This window comes from Cryptomeria japonica, chromosome 10 (genome assembly GCF_030272615.1).
Source record: "Cryptomeria japonica chromosome 10, Sugi_1.0, whole genome shotgun sequence".
NCBI lineage: Eukaryota > Viridiplantae > Streptophyta > Pinopsida > Cupressales > Cupressaceae > Cryptomeria > Cryptomeria japonica.
In genome coordinates this window covers 120,915,441-120,934,040 of record NC_081414.1, presented here as the reverse complement: position 1 = coordinate 120,934,040, position 18,600 = coordinate 120,915,441, and the positions used below count along the sequence as shown (strand labels likewise).

The 18,600-nt window shown below is 33.7% G+C and overlaps 2 protein-coding genes across 2 annotated transcripts; both read left to right on the top strand.

Annotated features, from left to right (window-relative positions):
• The first annotated feature begins 7,116 nt into the window (after window positions 1-7,116).
• LOC131029129 (non-specific lipid-transfer protein) lies at window positions 7,117-7,849 on the top strand. The gene is made up of 2 exons (XM_057959527.2): window positions 7,117-7,518; window positions 7,607-7,849. Exons 1-2 carry the CDS (start codon window positions 7,148-7,150, stop codon window positions 7,614-7,616), a joined length of 381 nt encoding a protein of 126 aa, XP_057815510.2. The 5' UTR covers window positions 7,117-7,147; the 3' UTR covers window positions 7,617-7,849.
• Window positions 7,850-15,016: 7,167 nt separating this feature from the next.
• Window positions 15,017-15,672, top strand: LOC131029130 (non-specific lipid-transfer protein 4.1). Its single transcript, XM_057959528.2, has 2 exons — window positions 15,017-15,400; window positions 15,488-15,672. The coding sequence occupies exons 1-2, from the start codon at window positions 15,048-15,050 to the stop codon at window positions 15,531-15,533; spliced, it is 399 nt and encodes a 132-aa protein (XP_057815511.2). The 5' UTR covers window positions 15,017-15,047; the 3' UTR covers window positions 15,534-15,672.
• Window positions 15,673-18,600: the final 2,928 nt, after the last annotated feature.

Sequence of the window (18,600 nt, the reverse complement as noted above, 5' to 3'; positions counted from 1 at the left end):
TAAAGACTTCATGAAACCCTAATCCTATGTGGAGACAAACAAAAATTCACAAAGAGGTATATAATTTGGTTTTCAATAATTATTCAACATCTCCCTCAAAAGGAGAATCTTCAGTTGCAACACTTCAATAAGCTTTTATGTATATTTCATGCTTAATTCCAAGAATGGGGTTTGACTTAGGTAAGCCCCTATTCCCAACCTATTTCCCTTTATTTTTGCGTGCACGAAATAGGTACAAAGCTACGATCTTTAGGATAGGCATTATTTATGGTGACAAATCATTCTCTCTTTGGTGTGAAAGAAGTTCAAAGGGCCAAGGAGATGAGCACGACAGTCCTGACATTTTAAGATCTCCTTCAAGGATCAGATCAGAATCTACTTCTATTTCTCAAATCCACGTATGTAGCTCAATTCAACAACTGTAGCTCACTAGTTCTACGTTTTCATCCTCATTTCCAGTACTTTATTCTAATTTTAGCAATTCAACTCACAAAAGAGAGCAAACCAATTCACACCTTTAATCCAATCAGTATTTTCAGTCCTTATCCTTGTTGTTTTGTGACTAAATCTATTGGATTCAAACCCTCTTTTGAATGTAAAGGTCCCCAAGCAAAAATTAGTTGTTTTCATCCTTCTTGTGGTGGAAACCCTAAATTTTACATCCTTTACACTTCTCATTATCTTATTGAATTTTGCCTCAACTCAACTAGGAATTTTTAAATATGACATGGAATAAATAGGGAGCACAGAGAGAACTTATTTAATCATTAATGTTCTTCCGATAAAGGAAATCCATTTACCTTTCGAGGATCCCATCTTCTCTGCATATATAGTAATTAGATTCTCCCAATATGCTTTTTTGTTAATTCTTTCAAAAAGTCTGGAGTGCCTATAAATTTGCTTGGGAAGTCAGACACTTTTAGGTTTGAGATCCTAGAATCCCCTTTGAAGACTCGATTGAGTATTGAGAAAAAACACCTTTGATTTTCTCCAGTTAATTAGTTGACCTGATGCATCACAATATCTGTTGAGAAGAGACTTGATTCTTCTAGCTTCTTTCCTATTCGATTGACCAATTAGCATAGTATCATCTACAAATTTCTGATGAGTTATCAGATTTAGACCTACTACTCCTTTAATTCCATACCGGTCTCCTTCCTCTCTAATCTTGTTAAAATGCCTTCCCAAATCTTTAGCCATTATTATAAAGAGGAAAGGAGAAATTGGATCTCCTTGCCTGATAGCTCTGGTAGAGCTGAAGAAACCATGCGCAACTCCATTCATTAATACCGAGAAAGTCAGGGACAAGATGGAACTAATAATCCATGTTATCCATTCCATTCGAAATCCAAATTTGAATAAAATTTCTTTTAGGAATTCTCTATCCACCAAATCATAAGCTTTCATAATGTCTAATTTGATGATCATACCTGCTTGTTTTGTTTTCTTTGCTAAATGAATCACTTCATGGGCTATTATGATAAATTCCACAATCGATCTCCCAGGAGCAAAGACACTTTGTTCTTCTGCTACTAAAAGTTTTAAATAACTCCTTTGTGCCTATTTGCAATAATTTTCTAAGAGATGATTTTTTATCTTGTATTACATAGAGCTATTAGTCTAAAATCATTCATTGAATTTACCATCTTCTTTTTTGGGATCAAAACTAAGAAAATGTGATTCATTTCTTTTAGGGTTGTCTTCTTTTTCCTTGATTCCTCCACAACATGTAAGTAAATGATTTTTGTATCAAAAAACATCATACCAAATGTTTTTCTAATTTCTACTCTAAACTAATAACACTATTGGCAGAAACTTGACGCATTGTGTCTCTTGTTGAAATCAAAATGATTTTTAATAATCTTATTGTCATTAAGTGTAATGGGCATCAAAGTTTTTATCTAACAAGATAGAGGGTCTTATAGTGGGTCACTCTATTTTGTAGGATTCATGTGGAGTGTCACATGAGATAAAGATCCTTTTTTTTCTCATCACATGCATAATAAGGTAGCACAGATAAAAAAATTATTTTCAAGGATTTATATGTAAGTTATCAATTGAAGGATAATGATAAGAGGACACTATAAATTTCCCATCATTTTAAAGGTGGAGCATGAGGATCCTCAATCAAAATTCTTGACCAACCTAGCATGTGTACACCATGTTGTGGGATCACAAAACTATGGATATGTTTCATTCTAACATGATAATATTTATCCCTTTCCATCTCACACTCCACTATCAACCTATTACATTAACATCACTTTCTTCCATATTTCAGTGTTTGAGATAGTGTCAATTATCAAAGTGATGTGCACTTCAATGCTAGATACGACAATATCAATCTTCCATCAAAAGTTCAATACTAACCCTTTTCTTTCGAAAAGATCATGTGCTTTGTCCCTAGAAGTCATTACTTTTACTCTCCTTTGGCCATGGCTTCCATGTGATTTCTCACCCTTAATTTGAAGGGAGTATGTTTCAGAGGTGATGTTCCATGTGTTGTTGTCTATTTTGAGTGTTCTTGTTATTATAAATAGAATTCATTTTGAGTTTTCATTTCACTCCCCCATTTCTATATGTGTTTAGTTCTAAATGTAATTTATGTTTCAATTATTTATTCTATATGTTTTTATGTGTATTTCATTGCTTTTTCCATGGTTAAGGGGTTTAGAGGTTTGATAGTGGTGCACCCTAACATATGTGGTTAATAGGCCCTTCTACAAACCACAATATCTTGTTTGAGATCTTTGCACCTTTTTTACATTTGTTTGATTATTTTAATAGTTTGAGATAATATTTTTCTTTTTCACTCCTCTACCTTGTTATAAATAGAAGGTGAGGTCTTTATAACTCACTAATGTAATGACCTAGCCGATTGTTGTTGTTGCTATTATTATTAATATTACTATTACTATTCCTATTGCTATTGCTATTGTTATTGATAAATTTCTATTACTATCCGCAAAGTCATTGTAATGGTTGGTAAGATTTCTAATTAATTTCTTAAGGATCTTTTATATTAAAAATATTCAAAGTTTTATTAATTTTAAAACTGATTGGGAATGTTTTTTTTTAACAAATTGTGCATTTAATTATGAAAAAATGTGACAAGAATAAATTGTATTCCTATCAATGATGTAATACAAAATGGATCAACTAGATTCCATGAATTGATATGAAATTAAATATTACATAGGAGGCCCCTTGGTTATATAGCCAAGGTGAGAAAAAAGGAGTTCATAAGTGTCCTAATCTTATGACATGAGACAAAAAGCACGACATCCTATTATACCACCTAATGTGGAAAAGTGATCACATGATGACACCACTAAAGGTGGATCATGCACCAAAAGTGGAAAAGTGCAACCATAAAAGATGGATATGATAATGTGATAAAAGTACTAAAAGTAGAGACAATTCAACTACTCCTATGCAATTCCCTAAGTAAGATTATGGGACATGTAATTGGGACCTATGTGGAAAATAACCAAGGTAAAATGTCTTAATTACACCAACACCCCCCTTTAAGTGCAACTTAGGGAGAGGTCTGATGTGTACAATTGCAAGATGCTCAGTGGTATGGTAGGTGTTGGACTTGAATGAATCTTCATCATGTTTTCCTACAAGACTTTCAAGACACATAGGCAAAGAAGGAGGAAGATGAATAAGGCCTCTTACCACCTCCTTGAAAATAAGTTGATGGAGGGAGCAAGCAGAAAGATGACCATATCTATAATGCCAAATAGAAGTGGACTTGACTATTGAGACACAAAGAGCAACTGCAAAGGAGGAGACAAGATCAAGGGAAAACAGGTGGCCCTTCTTAAACCATCTAGAAATGTCATTTTGTCTCAAGATATGAGACAAGATTTGACACCATTCTTGACTTGAAACTCCACCTTAATCTTATGATTCAAAAGTTGACAGACATACAAGGGATTGGTTGTCAAACCTAGAACATAGAGCACCTTAGTGAGATAATAGCTTCTCATTTTGAGAGGGATGGTGAAAATACCAATACCTTCTACAACATACACATTATCATCCTTTATTTAGATCAGAACACTAGTAGGTTGAGTAATCAGATAATCAAACAAATCTTTATTGCTAGCCATATGTTTGTTGGCATTGGAGTAAATCAACGAAAAATATCCTGAGGGTTGAGAGGTTTGGGAGACAAGAACTAAATTCAAGTTGACACCAAAATTTTTCTAACTAGTGTATCGTCATTAGATGCCTCATCCTATTGGGCTGCAACATGTCCTCTATGTCATCTTTGACGAGGATGCCCTCTTGACTATTGGAATGACTACAACCAGATAGACCTTCCTTGATAAAATTTCCTTGTGTAAGGCCATTATATCATCAATTATCAGTATCATGTGTCAGTATCAAAAATGTGACACCATCGATTAGCCTTTAGAGGCTTCTACTACTATTTTGGCTACTTTTTTTATGATCACTTATAAGACTTATTTCCTCACTATTTTCAAGAGACTAGTGCTTTGTCTTCAAAGTCATCTTGTAGAGACTCGATGGCTTCTTCTTGTTGAAGTAGATTCACCAATTCTTTAAATGACACTTTCTATTTGGTAATATTCAATGTTGTGGCAAATGTATAAAATTGGGCGAGAAGAGCTCGCAAAGTAGTCAAGACAAGAAATTTTCCCTCCACCTTTTCTCCAAGTGTGAGAAGCTCTACTCGAAGAGTAGACACATGATACAAGAAATCCTCAGCTCTCTTGTTAGCTTGCATTTTAAGCATATGAAGCTTAGATAGAAGATGGAGAATCTTGGTTTGGTTCTTTGCCTTATATATGGTGGAGAGGGCATCCCACATTGCCTTTGATGCTATTGCATCTTGAACAAGTGGTTGTGGATGTCAAAAATAAAATATTCCAAAAGTCCTTGTTGAATCAATTCATCAAATTGCAAGTTCCCGGTGTCCTGGAGTGCATTCAACATGGAAAAGTAAAAAGTAGTGCTATCACAAACTGCTCGTTGTGCTCCATGATTGCTCACCAAACTACTAACATAATCTGATAAGATTGACATTCACTTGTCTTTGTAATATCCATTTCTATGAAAGCAAAACTTCTCAACAGTGCACTATTTTCTTGATCCATGGGTCACTAGTTGTCTCCTAATGAAGATATATTTTCATTCATAAATATTTGTTTAAAACTTCAAGAGATCAACAAAATTCAACAATCTTAACAAAATTCAATATCTATTTTTTACATCATATGCTTTATTCACGAATCTTTTACCTCTATCGCTGCCAACACTTGATAAGCAAGTTTCTCACCTACATTGTTAGGATGGAACCGTCTACAGGGGCCAACCTTAAATTACATACACTAAGCAACATATGAAGCCTATAAAATGTCAATCAACCTTGGGTGTTTAACACTTTTAAGTATAGAAGTCACAGCTTAGTGTGTGTGATTTAAGCCAACCGTCCGTAGGGGCCAGCCTTAAATCACACACACTAAGCAACATATTAAGCCTAGAAAATGTCAGTCAACCTTGAGTGTTTAACACTTTTAAATCTAGAAATCAAATCTTAATGTGTATGATTTAAGCCAACCATCTATGGGAATAAGGATGTTTAAACTACTCCAGTTGGACAACTGGGAAACATGGGTGTATTCACACTGCAGTCTCCATCACTTCTATGGACGATGCATTCACCACACTGCATCTTCACAAATCTTCCACACTTTATCGATTCATAGGATCCTTTGCTGCTTTGATACCAAATAAAAACGAAGTGGAGCAAATCAACTTGATCATAATGCATTCATAACAAACATATATATACACATGATAGATATCGTTGAGAAAAGGTTTGGCAAGACGGTAAACAGTTGTTGGAGAAAAAGACAGGCGCTAAGAAACAGATTAAGAAATGGTAAAATGTATTATGCTAATATTGATTAGCTGATGACTCTCTGTAGATTGTTTAAATATGGATGACAACATACACAAGCATTTAGGTGGTCTATACATACAAATTATGCAAATCATGGTCCTTTATCTCTTTGAAAATGATATTTTTTCAAGTGATTTGTCCTCATTTGATCATATGAACTGATTATACATTAAATATTTAAACTTACAAAAACATATTGACAAGTTGCATAGTACATTACATATTTAAACATACAAGAAAATATTGATAAGTTGCACAAACATGCATCTAGTTAACTTACAATGATTCGTAGAAAAGCATAGGAACTTTAGAATTCAAATTTTAAAAATTTAAATATTAGATTCAATCTCAAACACTTTAAAATTAATTTCAAATAATATCAAATTAAATCTTGATAGAGATGATATCTTGAAATGGAAAATAAATATCTAAAGCAAGTGAAAAAATATCTATTAAAGAAATGAACTTTGCTTAACAAAAAAGTTTCACATTAAGAAATTTCATTAAAACAACACAAAACTAAATAAAAATTGACATGAATATAAAAATACCACAATTACCACTCCATAATTTCAATGCAAACACAGTCCTGTCAACTCCATGAATTTCTAATGAGCTCCTATACGCCATCATATATAGATCATATATAGATCAGCCATCATATATAGATCAGCATATATAGATCAGCCATCATATATAGATCAGCCATAGATCATATTTAGGAATACACTTAAAGAAAGCATTATATAGATTTCAACCAAAAAAACGTATTTAAAATCAATAAAACAATAAAATAAATGTTAATTGGTATCATGACCTTAGAAAATAAATCTGACCTCCATTTCTTGAATACCCCGTGAATCAAGCACTAACTTCTGGCCATTCCATGTAAGCCATATGGATCCCATGATAGGGCACCTTCCAACTTGCGATCAATCAACGGACAAGAATCTCTATCTAGACAATCTTGCTTTCCCCGCAGTTTAAAATGGCCGCTCCACTCCTGCAATGGTCAATCAATCAATCAAAAACTAACATTTCATTGCTTAAACGCCACCTCTGTGAAAAAACAAAACCAAAAAAATCTCACAACTTTTCTTTGATGTGATCAAACCCACTAATAGATTCTTCTCAGCTTCTATATATAATCTTAGATACCCACTGATACATGTAAGAAAATCTCCTCTAAGCTCTAAGAATATCTTAAGCATGGCAATGGCAATGGAGGGAAGTTACAGATTGAAATCAGTTTACTTTGTGGCGGCTATAATTGGCATGGTGGTGGTGGGAATGAGCAGCAAGGCGGATGGCGCAATATCATGCTCAACAGTGGTGTCTGATTTAATTCCTTGTCTTTCCTACGTTTCAGGAAGCTCTGCCAAGCCCACGAAGGGATGCTGTAATGGCATTAAAACTCTCAACACCGCCGCCAAAACTACAGACGACAGGCAAGCCGTGTGCAACTGCATAAAGTCGGTGGCGTCTTCCTACAGCAGTTACTTTGATAAGGCCAGCAAGTTGCCCGGTCTCTGTGGAGTTAATCTCGGCTTTGCCTTGACACCATCGCTTGATTGCAGCACGTAATTTCTCCATCCCTTCGTTTTTTTAGCTCTTTTTTCTTGCCCAACTTCAAGTTCATCATGGCTAACTGGTTTTTTTTATTTACAGGGTCCATTGAGATCTGCTCATGGATGGGCTGCCATCTTTGTATTGCAGTAATGTTTACTATCTATAGTTGTAGGAGATCTCAATAAGCTGCGGGGATATTATGAAATGTGAATATAGCGCTTCATCGGCGATGGGTAATAAAGAATACCATTGCTTAGTCTTCTGCTTATGCGCATATAGCTGTTGTATAAACGGTGTGGGCTCCTTCCAATTATCTATTGCAAGAATCTACACCTTAAGTTATTTTGGCCAATTGTGTTTGTGCTAGATTGATGATGATGATTTTAGAGCAAAATAGGAGTGAGATGAATACAGGGACTCTTAAGGGTCATCCAAAATCATATTAGTATTTTTAAGTAGAACCATTTATTAGTGTGTTTTTTAAAATTTAGAATGTGTTGGTTAAATTAAAATAAATACTACAGTGAAACAAATTAGTCATAAGTCACCATTAATAAACAAATTTCGTTCTGACTGTGGTTATTTCATTTCTATTCGGCAATCTTGTCTTCACGATTCCATCCCTTGTGACAGCTTGAATATTTGAAAATAGTCTTTTCAAAATTGGAGTACTACATGTTAATTTCCTTATTTCGAGTTTCAAAAAGTTACAAGTCGATTACAGCTCTCTCATTAGGGAAGGGATCTACAATGATCACATTAATTTTGGATTTCTCAAAATCATGTGGATATTTCAAATCGCTCTCAGTTTTGTACAACAATTTACTTGTTAAGTCTTCTACTTACAAAACTTGTTTTTGAGTCTACATGGTCAATTATGATGCCACACAAGCATGTTTTTATGTTGATGTGTCCAAAATGGTCCCAAAAAAGATAAGATCAATAGATTTGCACAATGACATGTTTAGTGGTGCATTGATGTGGCATCACATAATTGGTTGCTTTTTTAAATTAAGAGTCCAAATATTTTTGGGGATAAGTATTGACATAAAAAATTTAGCGAACTACCACAAGGCTCATTTTGTCCACCTACTATAATATGTATTGGAACCCCCTCCAATATAGATATCTCTCCCCTACCCCTCACAATTATTTTCATATTCTCCAACCACAAGACATTCACCAAGTATGGGATGACTTATTTTACTACATCCATAAGCATTTTACAATAGGATTAGGACATCAAGTTTCGAGTGCTCATGTTTTATATAAAATAGAGTATTTTTGAAAAAACCAAAATAAAGTTTAAAACATTTTTTTTTCTTACTACCTCTTTCTTGATTCATCAATGTATGTTGGCCCACATCCATCTCATGTTAAATCTTAAGATTTGGGGAGAGGGGTCAGTAATTGTGCACACTATCTTTGTTGTTTATTTTAAATTTGAAATAGCCTATTTTCTATCCATAACTAGGGTTTGGAGATATGATTCATCACACAACTTGCCACATTAGCACATCTAATGAGAAGTGTCCTAAATTTACTTTCTTAAATATTTGACAAAAAATTAATCATGGTATCCATAGTAGTTGAACAAAAAATACCATTTGTTTTTGATAAAGATAAATGGGTTTTACATGGACCCAAAACCAAGAGTTTTACAAAAACTGGCCATTAGCCAACCAAACAGAAACAAACAACAAAACAGGGGAACACCTCAGACTGAGTTCAAAAGAAAAAAGAAACAACAGGCAACAAAATAAAGCACAGACAAACACTCAATTAAGCGAGTGCACCAGCTCCTTGTTCTTCTAGATGATAACCTTGTTTATTTCCTCCAAGTCCTCCATAATGAACCTAGACGTACCCTTATTGTTGCTCCTTCTTTTGGTCTTGGAACTAGGGCCTGTAGTTTTATTGCCACCCATAGCAGAGTCTTCACCGCCCAGATCTTTTTTTCTATTACCGTCACTAGGATAATCACTATCAATGGGATTGGATATGTACTCTGCCACCATGGCATTGATCTTTCCCAGTCCCTCCATACTATTTCTCATGGCCTCCTTGCTTATGTCTACCAGATTCTTAAGGTTATTCTTGATCTCCTCCATAGACTGCTCAACCTTCTCAATTCTTTGCTCATCATTACATTTCCTAACCTCCACATCATGGGAAATCTTCTGGGTCATGATCATGAGCTTCTCCATTTTGTTAGGCTCAGGCGAATCAGTGAAGATATCAATTATCTCCTTAATCCCCTCTTTGAGGATATAAATCTCCTTCCCCACCCACTTCCACCAGTTCTCCTGGCTTCTAGTTGCTTCCATCACCAGATTCATCAAAGTACTTTCCTTCCATAAGCCACTATCCACATCTTTAGGTAGAGTCCCTTGCTTCTCCTTCATGACATGAAGAGGAATGTCCAATTTGATTTCCTAGTCCAAGGTCTTGGGACCATACTCTTTAGCAACTAACTTCTACTTTTTGGAATAAGGCTTAGTTTGACAAACCATCTTGTTGGTCGATTTATATTTACTTGCAGCCTGGGGGGGTTCTTGCTGCTATAGGTTCCAGGAGTGACCAACATCTCACCCTCTTCAACTAGCTTGTAATCAGGGTCAACAAGAGGTTTGGCGCTCCCACTATCCTCCATCTCCATATCTGTATCAGAGACATCTTGAATATCAGTATTAGGGATTTGGCCTTTCTCAGAGAGAGAGGGTACAACTTCATGGGCTTTGTTGTACTCCATAATGAGCACAATAAGCCCTTCATGGAGGACTAGATTATTCAGATTCTCAACATGTTTTTCTAGACTATTCTCTAAAGAAGAAACCAGATAGAATGGAATCGAAATAACTTTGCCATGCCTAAAGTGATTTAAGATGGTAAAATGATAAGAAAATATACTAGCATATCTTCCATCAAGCCTAATGTACCTCATAATGAATTTGGCCATATCCGCCTAGGGAGCCATTAGATCCTTTCTGTTGTAGCCACCATCCACCATTTTATTAACTCTTAAATGCTCCTTATCTTTATCAAAAAAATTCGCCATGTCTTCCTCCCCTATTTTTTTGTCTCTGTACAACCTTCTGCCATTCATAGCCAAACCAGTAACCATAGTCGCCAGGGTTTCATCCACCTCAAATTCAGCACCATAAGCCCTCAAACCCCTTTCTTCCACCCATTGACAAAATTTTTGTGAGCAGAGGAGAAGGGCCATGGAGTCTTTCCAAGAAGGGAACCGTCTCTCCATCTATAATTTCCTACTACGCCTCCTTATTTTTCTTCCATTTATCAAAAGTGGGTTGTTCTTGCCTATTCTTGTCCCCACCCATAAGGGTCCGGGTCACCAAACAAAAGCAGGAAATGGGCCACACAAGACAAGTCATCAAATAGGAGCAGGACAGGGGCCACAGAAGAATAGAGAAAATCCAAGCACAACGGAAGTTTCTAGATATTCAAATAGGGAAATCGAAAGGAAACCATTTCCCCAACAACTTAATCAAATCATGATTGTTCTTCATTAATTACCGCAAGTGGATGGTATCATCATCTGCCAAGTTGCACAAGATTTTTGGAAAAGAGTCCCGATTGCTCCATCATTTTGCCGCCACGTAGCCCACCGCCATATTGGCCAATAAATTTGCCACTTTATTGCCTTCCCGAAATACATGAGAGATTTTGAATTCATCCAACTCTTAAATCATATCACAACAATCTTTAATCAAGTTGGCAATAGTCCAGCTAGGATCCGAATGCCCATTCAAACAGTTGAAAAAATATCATTTGTTGTTAGCATAGTATCATATTCTTATTTAAAATATAAATTATATGCAACTTAAATAATCATAATGCCTTTTGGTAATCATTAATCTTGTTATCTCAAAACTTTATATCCAACACAAATGGAACAATAGTTGAACACTAAATCTTTTTGACAATCCTTCACATTTCATGGTAAAATACAAGGTATTAATTGTGCTCACATTTAATATTTGTGATAGGACAAACTATTAATATAAATTACTCTAGGGGCATATACATTGCCACTCAAATAGTTGTACACATAAGAATAATATTTTTTCATTAAGAAAAAAAAATTGTTTAAACGATAACCTTTATAAATGACACTCTTATAGTGGATAATTATGAAATTTTATTTGAAACAAAAAGTATTTCAATAGAAAGGCTAGATAGATTTGTGTAATACAACTATCTAATGCACATTCTACTTCCTTCACATTTATGGCCTCTAGCTAGCTAGTGTTCATAATCACACAAATGAAGTTGTCACCTTGGATCTATGTAGACCCATCATGGAACTTGATGCCAATCTCTTTTCTCTATTTTTGCATTTCAAGTCACTTAGCTCTACCATAAAAAAAAAATTACTAATTATAATTCAATTGGAGATGCCCAAATTAAATCTCAATTGCATTGGCTTAAGGTGGGAAACAAAACTTCTAATCAGTTATTTCAGTCTCATCATGCTCATCCCACCTCTCAAGGTATCAAATAAATTATGCATGGTTATAGTCACTCAAAAGAGCATATCGATACCTTTCAAGTCTTTGTTAGTCATTATGAACAAGTTTTCAAAGTGCAAGAGAATTCCCCTAAATTATCTAGTTTGATTTGTATGGTGTATTGTCACTCTTCTTCTCAATGAGATATTTTTTTATTCATTTCCCCCCATTTATGATTTCTAAAAAGTGGTATTTACTATGGCCAATGATAAAACACTAGGTTGTGATATAGTTTCCCTTGTGAATTTTACAAGACCCTTTGGAATTGTGTTGGTATGGATTTTTGTAAAATTTATCTTGAATACTCTAAACTCCAATTCTTAAAAAAAATATTAGTAGAAAAGAAAATATTAAATCATGCTCAAGTATATTCATCTTTAATATATTTCCAATTGAAGGCTGGAATCTTGCTACTTCATGTTGCATAAAAGTGCAAAGACAAAGCCATTGTACTAAAGTTGTGCTTTTGTAACTCAAGAAAACTATCATTATAGTCTATGAAGGTATGAATTGGGCCCAATAATTTCATTAGCAAGAAATTTTCATTAAGATCAACTTTACTAAAGCATATGACTGTACATTAAATGGCCTTTTAACCTCACCATACACCAAGGTTCATCTTTTAGGCTCATTTTATACAACCTACTTGTGTTATCTTCTTTAAGGCTTCAACTTGTCTCGTTATTCATTGCTAGCAATCTATTACTTTTGACCTTTTGAGGTGTATCCACTAGGGATGTCTCCTATCTCTCCATTATATTGCTTGCTACTAAAGGTTTTGGATGTATATTAGCATATTGTGTTTCTTAAAGGCTTATAAAAGGTACTTCATTACCTAATTCCAAAAGGTAGTTGTATGTAATAGTCATTTTTCTCGTAATTATTTTATCACTCTTTTGGAAGAATAATTATTTTTTAAGTTTTTTTTACTACTTGGATAGTATTTGCAAAGCCTCAAGTTTTGATTTTAAATTGCAGAAAAATCAATGTTATGTGTAGTCATTTCTACCTAGGCCTCCTTGAATCAGCTCTTATAGGTGGAAATAGATTGAACGTGGAGATATTTATAGGTTTTTATCATTCCTTTTACTTTTCACAATTTTCCAACCACTCTTTCGCAACTCAATCTAGCTCCACTTAAAGGGTATGTTATTGTAGTTTTTTATTTTTCTAGTGGAATATTTATTTTGTCATTGGTCCTAACTTTTTCCCCACACACTTTTTGAGATTTCTTAGGTTAATATAGAGAGATTCAAACTAATTAAGAACTAGTAGATAAGTGTTGAGGAATAACGATATAAAATGCTTATTTAATATTTTTATATTATTTAGTGGTCACTCACTATTGGTTGGATTTGTCACATACATCATCTCTCTAGTGTGATATAAACTTTCTACCTAGCTTGTGTTTATCAAAAGTTGAAAATGTCATCCTTATTATCAAAAAATATCTTCCCAATTACATTCATATATTTATTGTTTCCCAGCATAATAGATGGTGTAACACAAGGCTCAAAATACTTGAGAATATACACTATGAAGAAGTCATCTTCTTAATCCAAGACATATGTAAGTACACAAATATTTTCCTTCATGCAAGAGAAGAGAAAAAAAATACACCAATAAAAACTAATCTCCTAAAAATATCTATTAACCAAAAAAACATGCATCTCACTTAGAGACTATCATTCAACATTCCTTCAAAGCTTATATATTTCCATGAATACACAAGCTATGAATGCATAAAGTTGATATAGAAGAATAAGAAAACATGCCATACTTTTAATCATACAATTTTACCTTCAATTAAGTATGTAATGTGTTGTACTTGGCTGTTAAGAGAGGTCTCTAGACTCTCAAATGTAGCCAATATACTTTAATTCTTAGTGACAAACAATTGAAATTTTACTGTATATAATACATGCTATTTTAGAGACTTGTTTATGTTGAACATTTTTATTTATGTTTAGACCTCTTAAATCACCCTCCTCGATTTTAAAAAGCTTTAACTAAGAAAAGCCATCTCTAATTAATTGACCTCTTAACTACTATAGTCTAATCACAAATCTTACTTATTGATCTAAATTAACATGCAATCTCAATTATGAATAATAATTACATACTCTCAATTTGAAGATAATAATAGTATATCTAGTTGAAAAAGGTTTTATTAGATTATTCATTTATATGCTCTCTAATTCTATCCAATAATTAGATTGACCACAATAGTTCCCTTCATAAACTGTCATGTTTTAAACCTTTTTTTAAGATTTACCAACTGAATTGCCATGCATATATGTGCCGATAAACCTATAAACGTAGGGTGCCTCTCAGATACTCTGTCACACGCATTCATATGTTCTAGTAGTACCTATACCTAGAAGAATGGTTTCCTTCATCTATCGTGTCTGTTCATCAACAAATAAATTATCATGCTGTAACGTCACAATATTTGATTATTTCTCCAATCGCAAAGAGTTCAACCCTAGAAGAAAGTAAATCACTAATATTTATGGAGGACCCTTTTAATCCGCCATTAAATTCATCATCAATTTCCCAGCTCAAAGATCATATCCTCTAAACACTTTGGACTTTAATCTCCTCTTCGCTTTCGGACATCACTTTAATTCTTTAACTGCGAAATTTATTACGGACTGGAAAATCTCTTTGTCTCGTCATATCAACCAAACAAAAGGACCGATATACTTCGTTTTCATTTGATTTAATATTCAAGCACCCTGTAAAATAGCAATCACTTTGCTCAAAAGTATGATTAAAGCAAAGCGAGCTGGCATCACAATTTGAGATATCGAAACTAACTCTCCCCATCTTCATAAAAACGATAACGACTATCAACAAATCCTCACTCAGTTGGAATCTTCGCAGTTAATGCTACTTCCTTTTCTACATTCATGTCATGTCTTTTTTCTACCTCTTTCCATCTTTATATATTCTAATCCTACCACCAATACATACACAGATGAAGTAATTGATTGTAGAGATTGAGGATGGCAAGAGCAATGAAGAGTGTGTGGGAATTCGTTTATGTTGTGATAGCAGTAGTGGCGATGATTAGCGCAGGAGCATATGCCTCTATTTCTTGCATGACTGTTATTTCTGATTTAGCCCCCTGCGCGAGCTTTGTTTCAGGGACCACCGCTCAGCCGCCAAAGGCTTGCTGTGACGGCATTGGTAGTCTGAATGCCGCCACCAATACAAAAACGGACAGGCAAGCCGCTTGTAAGTGCGTAAAGTCTCTTATAGGGCGCACTCCCATCAATTATACTAGAGCTGGCGAATTGCCCAAACGCTGCGGGGTAAACATCGGCATACCCATCAGCCCTTCAGTTGACTGCTCCAAGTAAGTTGCATATCCTCTTCTTTTTCAGTCTCGTTCTCTAAACTCTCTCTGTGATGGCTCACCATTAAGATCTGTTTTGATGAACAGTATCAGCCTAGCTGCCTCAAATCTGCCCATGACGTCGCCACCATGAGTGTGACTCTAGTTGCTGGATGAGTTATGTTGCTATGTTTTTTCTTGTTTAAATAATGCTTATGTACCGCACTACCAAGTTGTTCAGCTATAAGTTAATGAAAAAAATAGATGAGTTCAGTGTTAAAAGGATTACTAATATATAATTGTTGAGTTTAATTTATAAATATTTAAAGGATTTGCTTGTAATTTTGTTGTTGTTATATTTAATTATGAAATTCGTATACATAAATAAAACAAGGTGTTTGATTTGAGTTAGAGTCAACTCAAGCACTCAAGTAGTGGTGGCAAAATAAGACCATCAAGTCGCAAGAGGGATGCTTCACATAGCTTAAAATGGTCAATGATACCTCAAGATGTCACACTGCTTAAAATGGTTTAATGTTATGTGTAAAAATTTATAAGATAATTACATTTTAAATAATAAATAAAATATATTCTACTCTAACACTTAATATATGATAGGCGTTGTTTGATAATTGAGTAAACATGGTTCATGTATAAGTTTACTAAAAGTGTTTTGGCTATAGGTCAATAAATTAAAAATAGAAAAGATTAGTGATTTTAAAGTTAAAAGTGTTTACTAGGAATTATTGAATCTATTTGTAAATAAATATTTATGAAAAAAGTGTGAAATATTTGTACTTGATTCTTTTTATTTGTACTTTACATTTTTATTATTTCAACATGATATCAAAATGAGTTTGGGTATAACTTCCTCATAGGAATGTCTATGAAAATGAGCGTATAAGATATAATACCAAATAGATTATGTAAGGTGGTTTAAAAGTTGAGCATTTGTACAAGTGAATTTTGATGTTAATGTTATTATAGACATTAATTTATTGTAAGAAAGTTTTTGTGATATTCATATAAAAAATATTATGCTCTTATTCTAAAGAAGAAATCTTTAGGTCAAAGGAAGATTTTAAGGCTTAAGTCAATATTATTTTTTGTCCAATAATTTAGAAAATTTAGAATTTGAAATATTAGGAAGGTGGATTTTAGAAACTCAACATTCCAAATGAGTGGGAACTTAAAAACTACATGTCAATGAGGGGAGAATGACATATTAATAGATATTTTAATTTTTTTTATTAATATAAACATGGAAGGTCCCTCAACCCTTACAAATAAGTTCATAGCAAATAAAAAACAAGCCCAAAAAATTCAAAACAAACAAATTCCACTTAAAGATTATATATAAATTATAAACTAAAGACAACATAATATCATAAAACAACATCCAACACAACATCAACCCATACAAAAAGTAACAAAAAAAAAAAAAATTTGAATTGCAAAAGGACTCTAGTAGAGAGAGTCTTAGTGATCTGCCATCTTCTCCAAAGTTACCTTCCATTCCATAGCAGTAGGGGTCACTTTAAAATTTCCTTAAAGAAAACGATTTGTCTTTATTTTCATTTTATTTCACTCTCTTTTTAATCTTTAACCTCATATTCATGACACCTACACAATCTTTATAGTGATTTATGTCTAGATCAAGACACAATATTTAGATTGTTCAAATTCTCAAAACTACCTCCAATCGATTAAGATGCTCTCTTAAATTTCTTAAGTACTAACTTTTTAATATATGACACACATTAAATCATCATTCTACGAGTTGAAACATTTCCAAGATTATTGGTTTCAGCGATATTCAGGGCTAGAATAGCATTAATACAATATAAATATCACCATTAATTAAATTTACTATGGAAGCCTTCTTGATTGGTAGCTTGTATAGTGTAATGAAATTTCCCAGCTCAAAGATCGTATCCTCTAAACTTTGAATCTTTCGGACATCATTTTAATCCTTCAACTCAGCAAAATTTCTTATGAACATTAAAATTTTTGTTCCTCGTCATATCAACAAAACAAAATTACCAGTATACTATGTTTTCATTTTATTAAAGTATCCTTGTAAAACAACGGTCATTTTATTCAGAATATGATTAAAGGAAAGCGATCTAGCATCACAATTTGAGATAATGAAACCAACTCTCCCCTTCTTCATAAAAGGGATTATGACTACTTTTTTGCATTTGTGACATCTCTCCTTTCTATCTCCCTCCATATATATATTCTCCAATCCTATCTCCAGTACTTACATAGATGAGCTAATTGATTGTGAAGATTGATGAGAGCAAGGGCGATGAAGAGCGTGTGGGAATCTGTTTATGTTGTGGTAGGAGTAATGGTGACGATTAGCGCAGGGACATATATGTGTTGAGAATGAAGAGCAAACAAAAGCAAATGCGAAATCAGAAATAAACATGAAACAAACAATCACAGATAAATAATATCATATTTATAATGGTTCATCATAAATGTTACATCTACTTTTGAAGTGGGAAAAATTCTTAATTAAATAATGTTTTACAATACAATCTACAACAACAATTTGTATCATATAAATAAACATAATTGTTTTATCTAGAATATGAATGGTCAAGAGACAATTGGAAGGAAACCATGATGACCACTAGACTTCATATATCCAACAATCTCCCACATGAAGTCCAATGACTTCTACAACATATCAAAGACATTCCTTTTCTTTGCTCCTTTGGTCACATCTAGACTATGCCGAGAGAAGCCTAGCAAAATTCAAACTTCTCCCGCCCAACGATATTTGTCAATGTGTCAGCTGAATTTATCTTAGTATTAATATTTTCAATTTTCAATTTGCCCTCTCTGCTTGGGAACTTAGGTCTATATATTACCTTATAATGGTTGCAAATTTGGCGCCCCAAGAGTCCCAACATTATTATTAGAATCATCAAGATTACACCTCTACAATCCAGTATTTATACCCTTTGAACTACACTCTAGCTAGGTAGAAATTTGGTGACCAAATTGACTCTTATGCAAACTGAAATTACTAGTATAAACATTTAGCAATTCTCTTATTTTCTTGCAACCAAGGATTGGTTGTGTGGGAGTCAGATTAAATTTTTGTACTAAGTTTGGTCATTGCAGACCATCTAATATCTTCTATGGTCTAACATTGTGTCTTTGTTCCATGTTTTGAAGTTGTCTACCATTGCTAAAAACCTACGTAT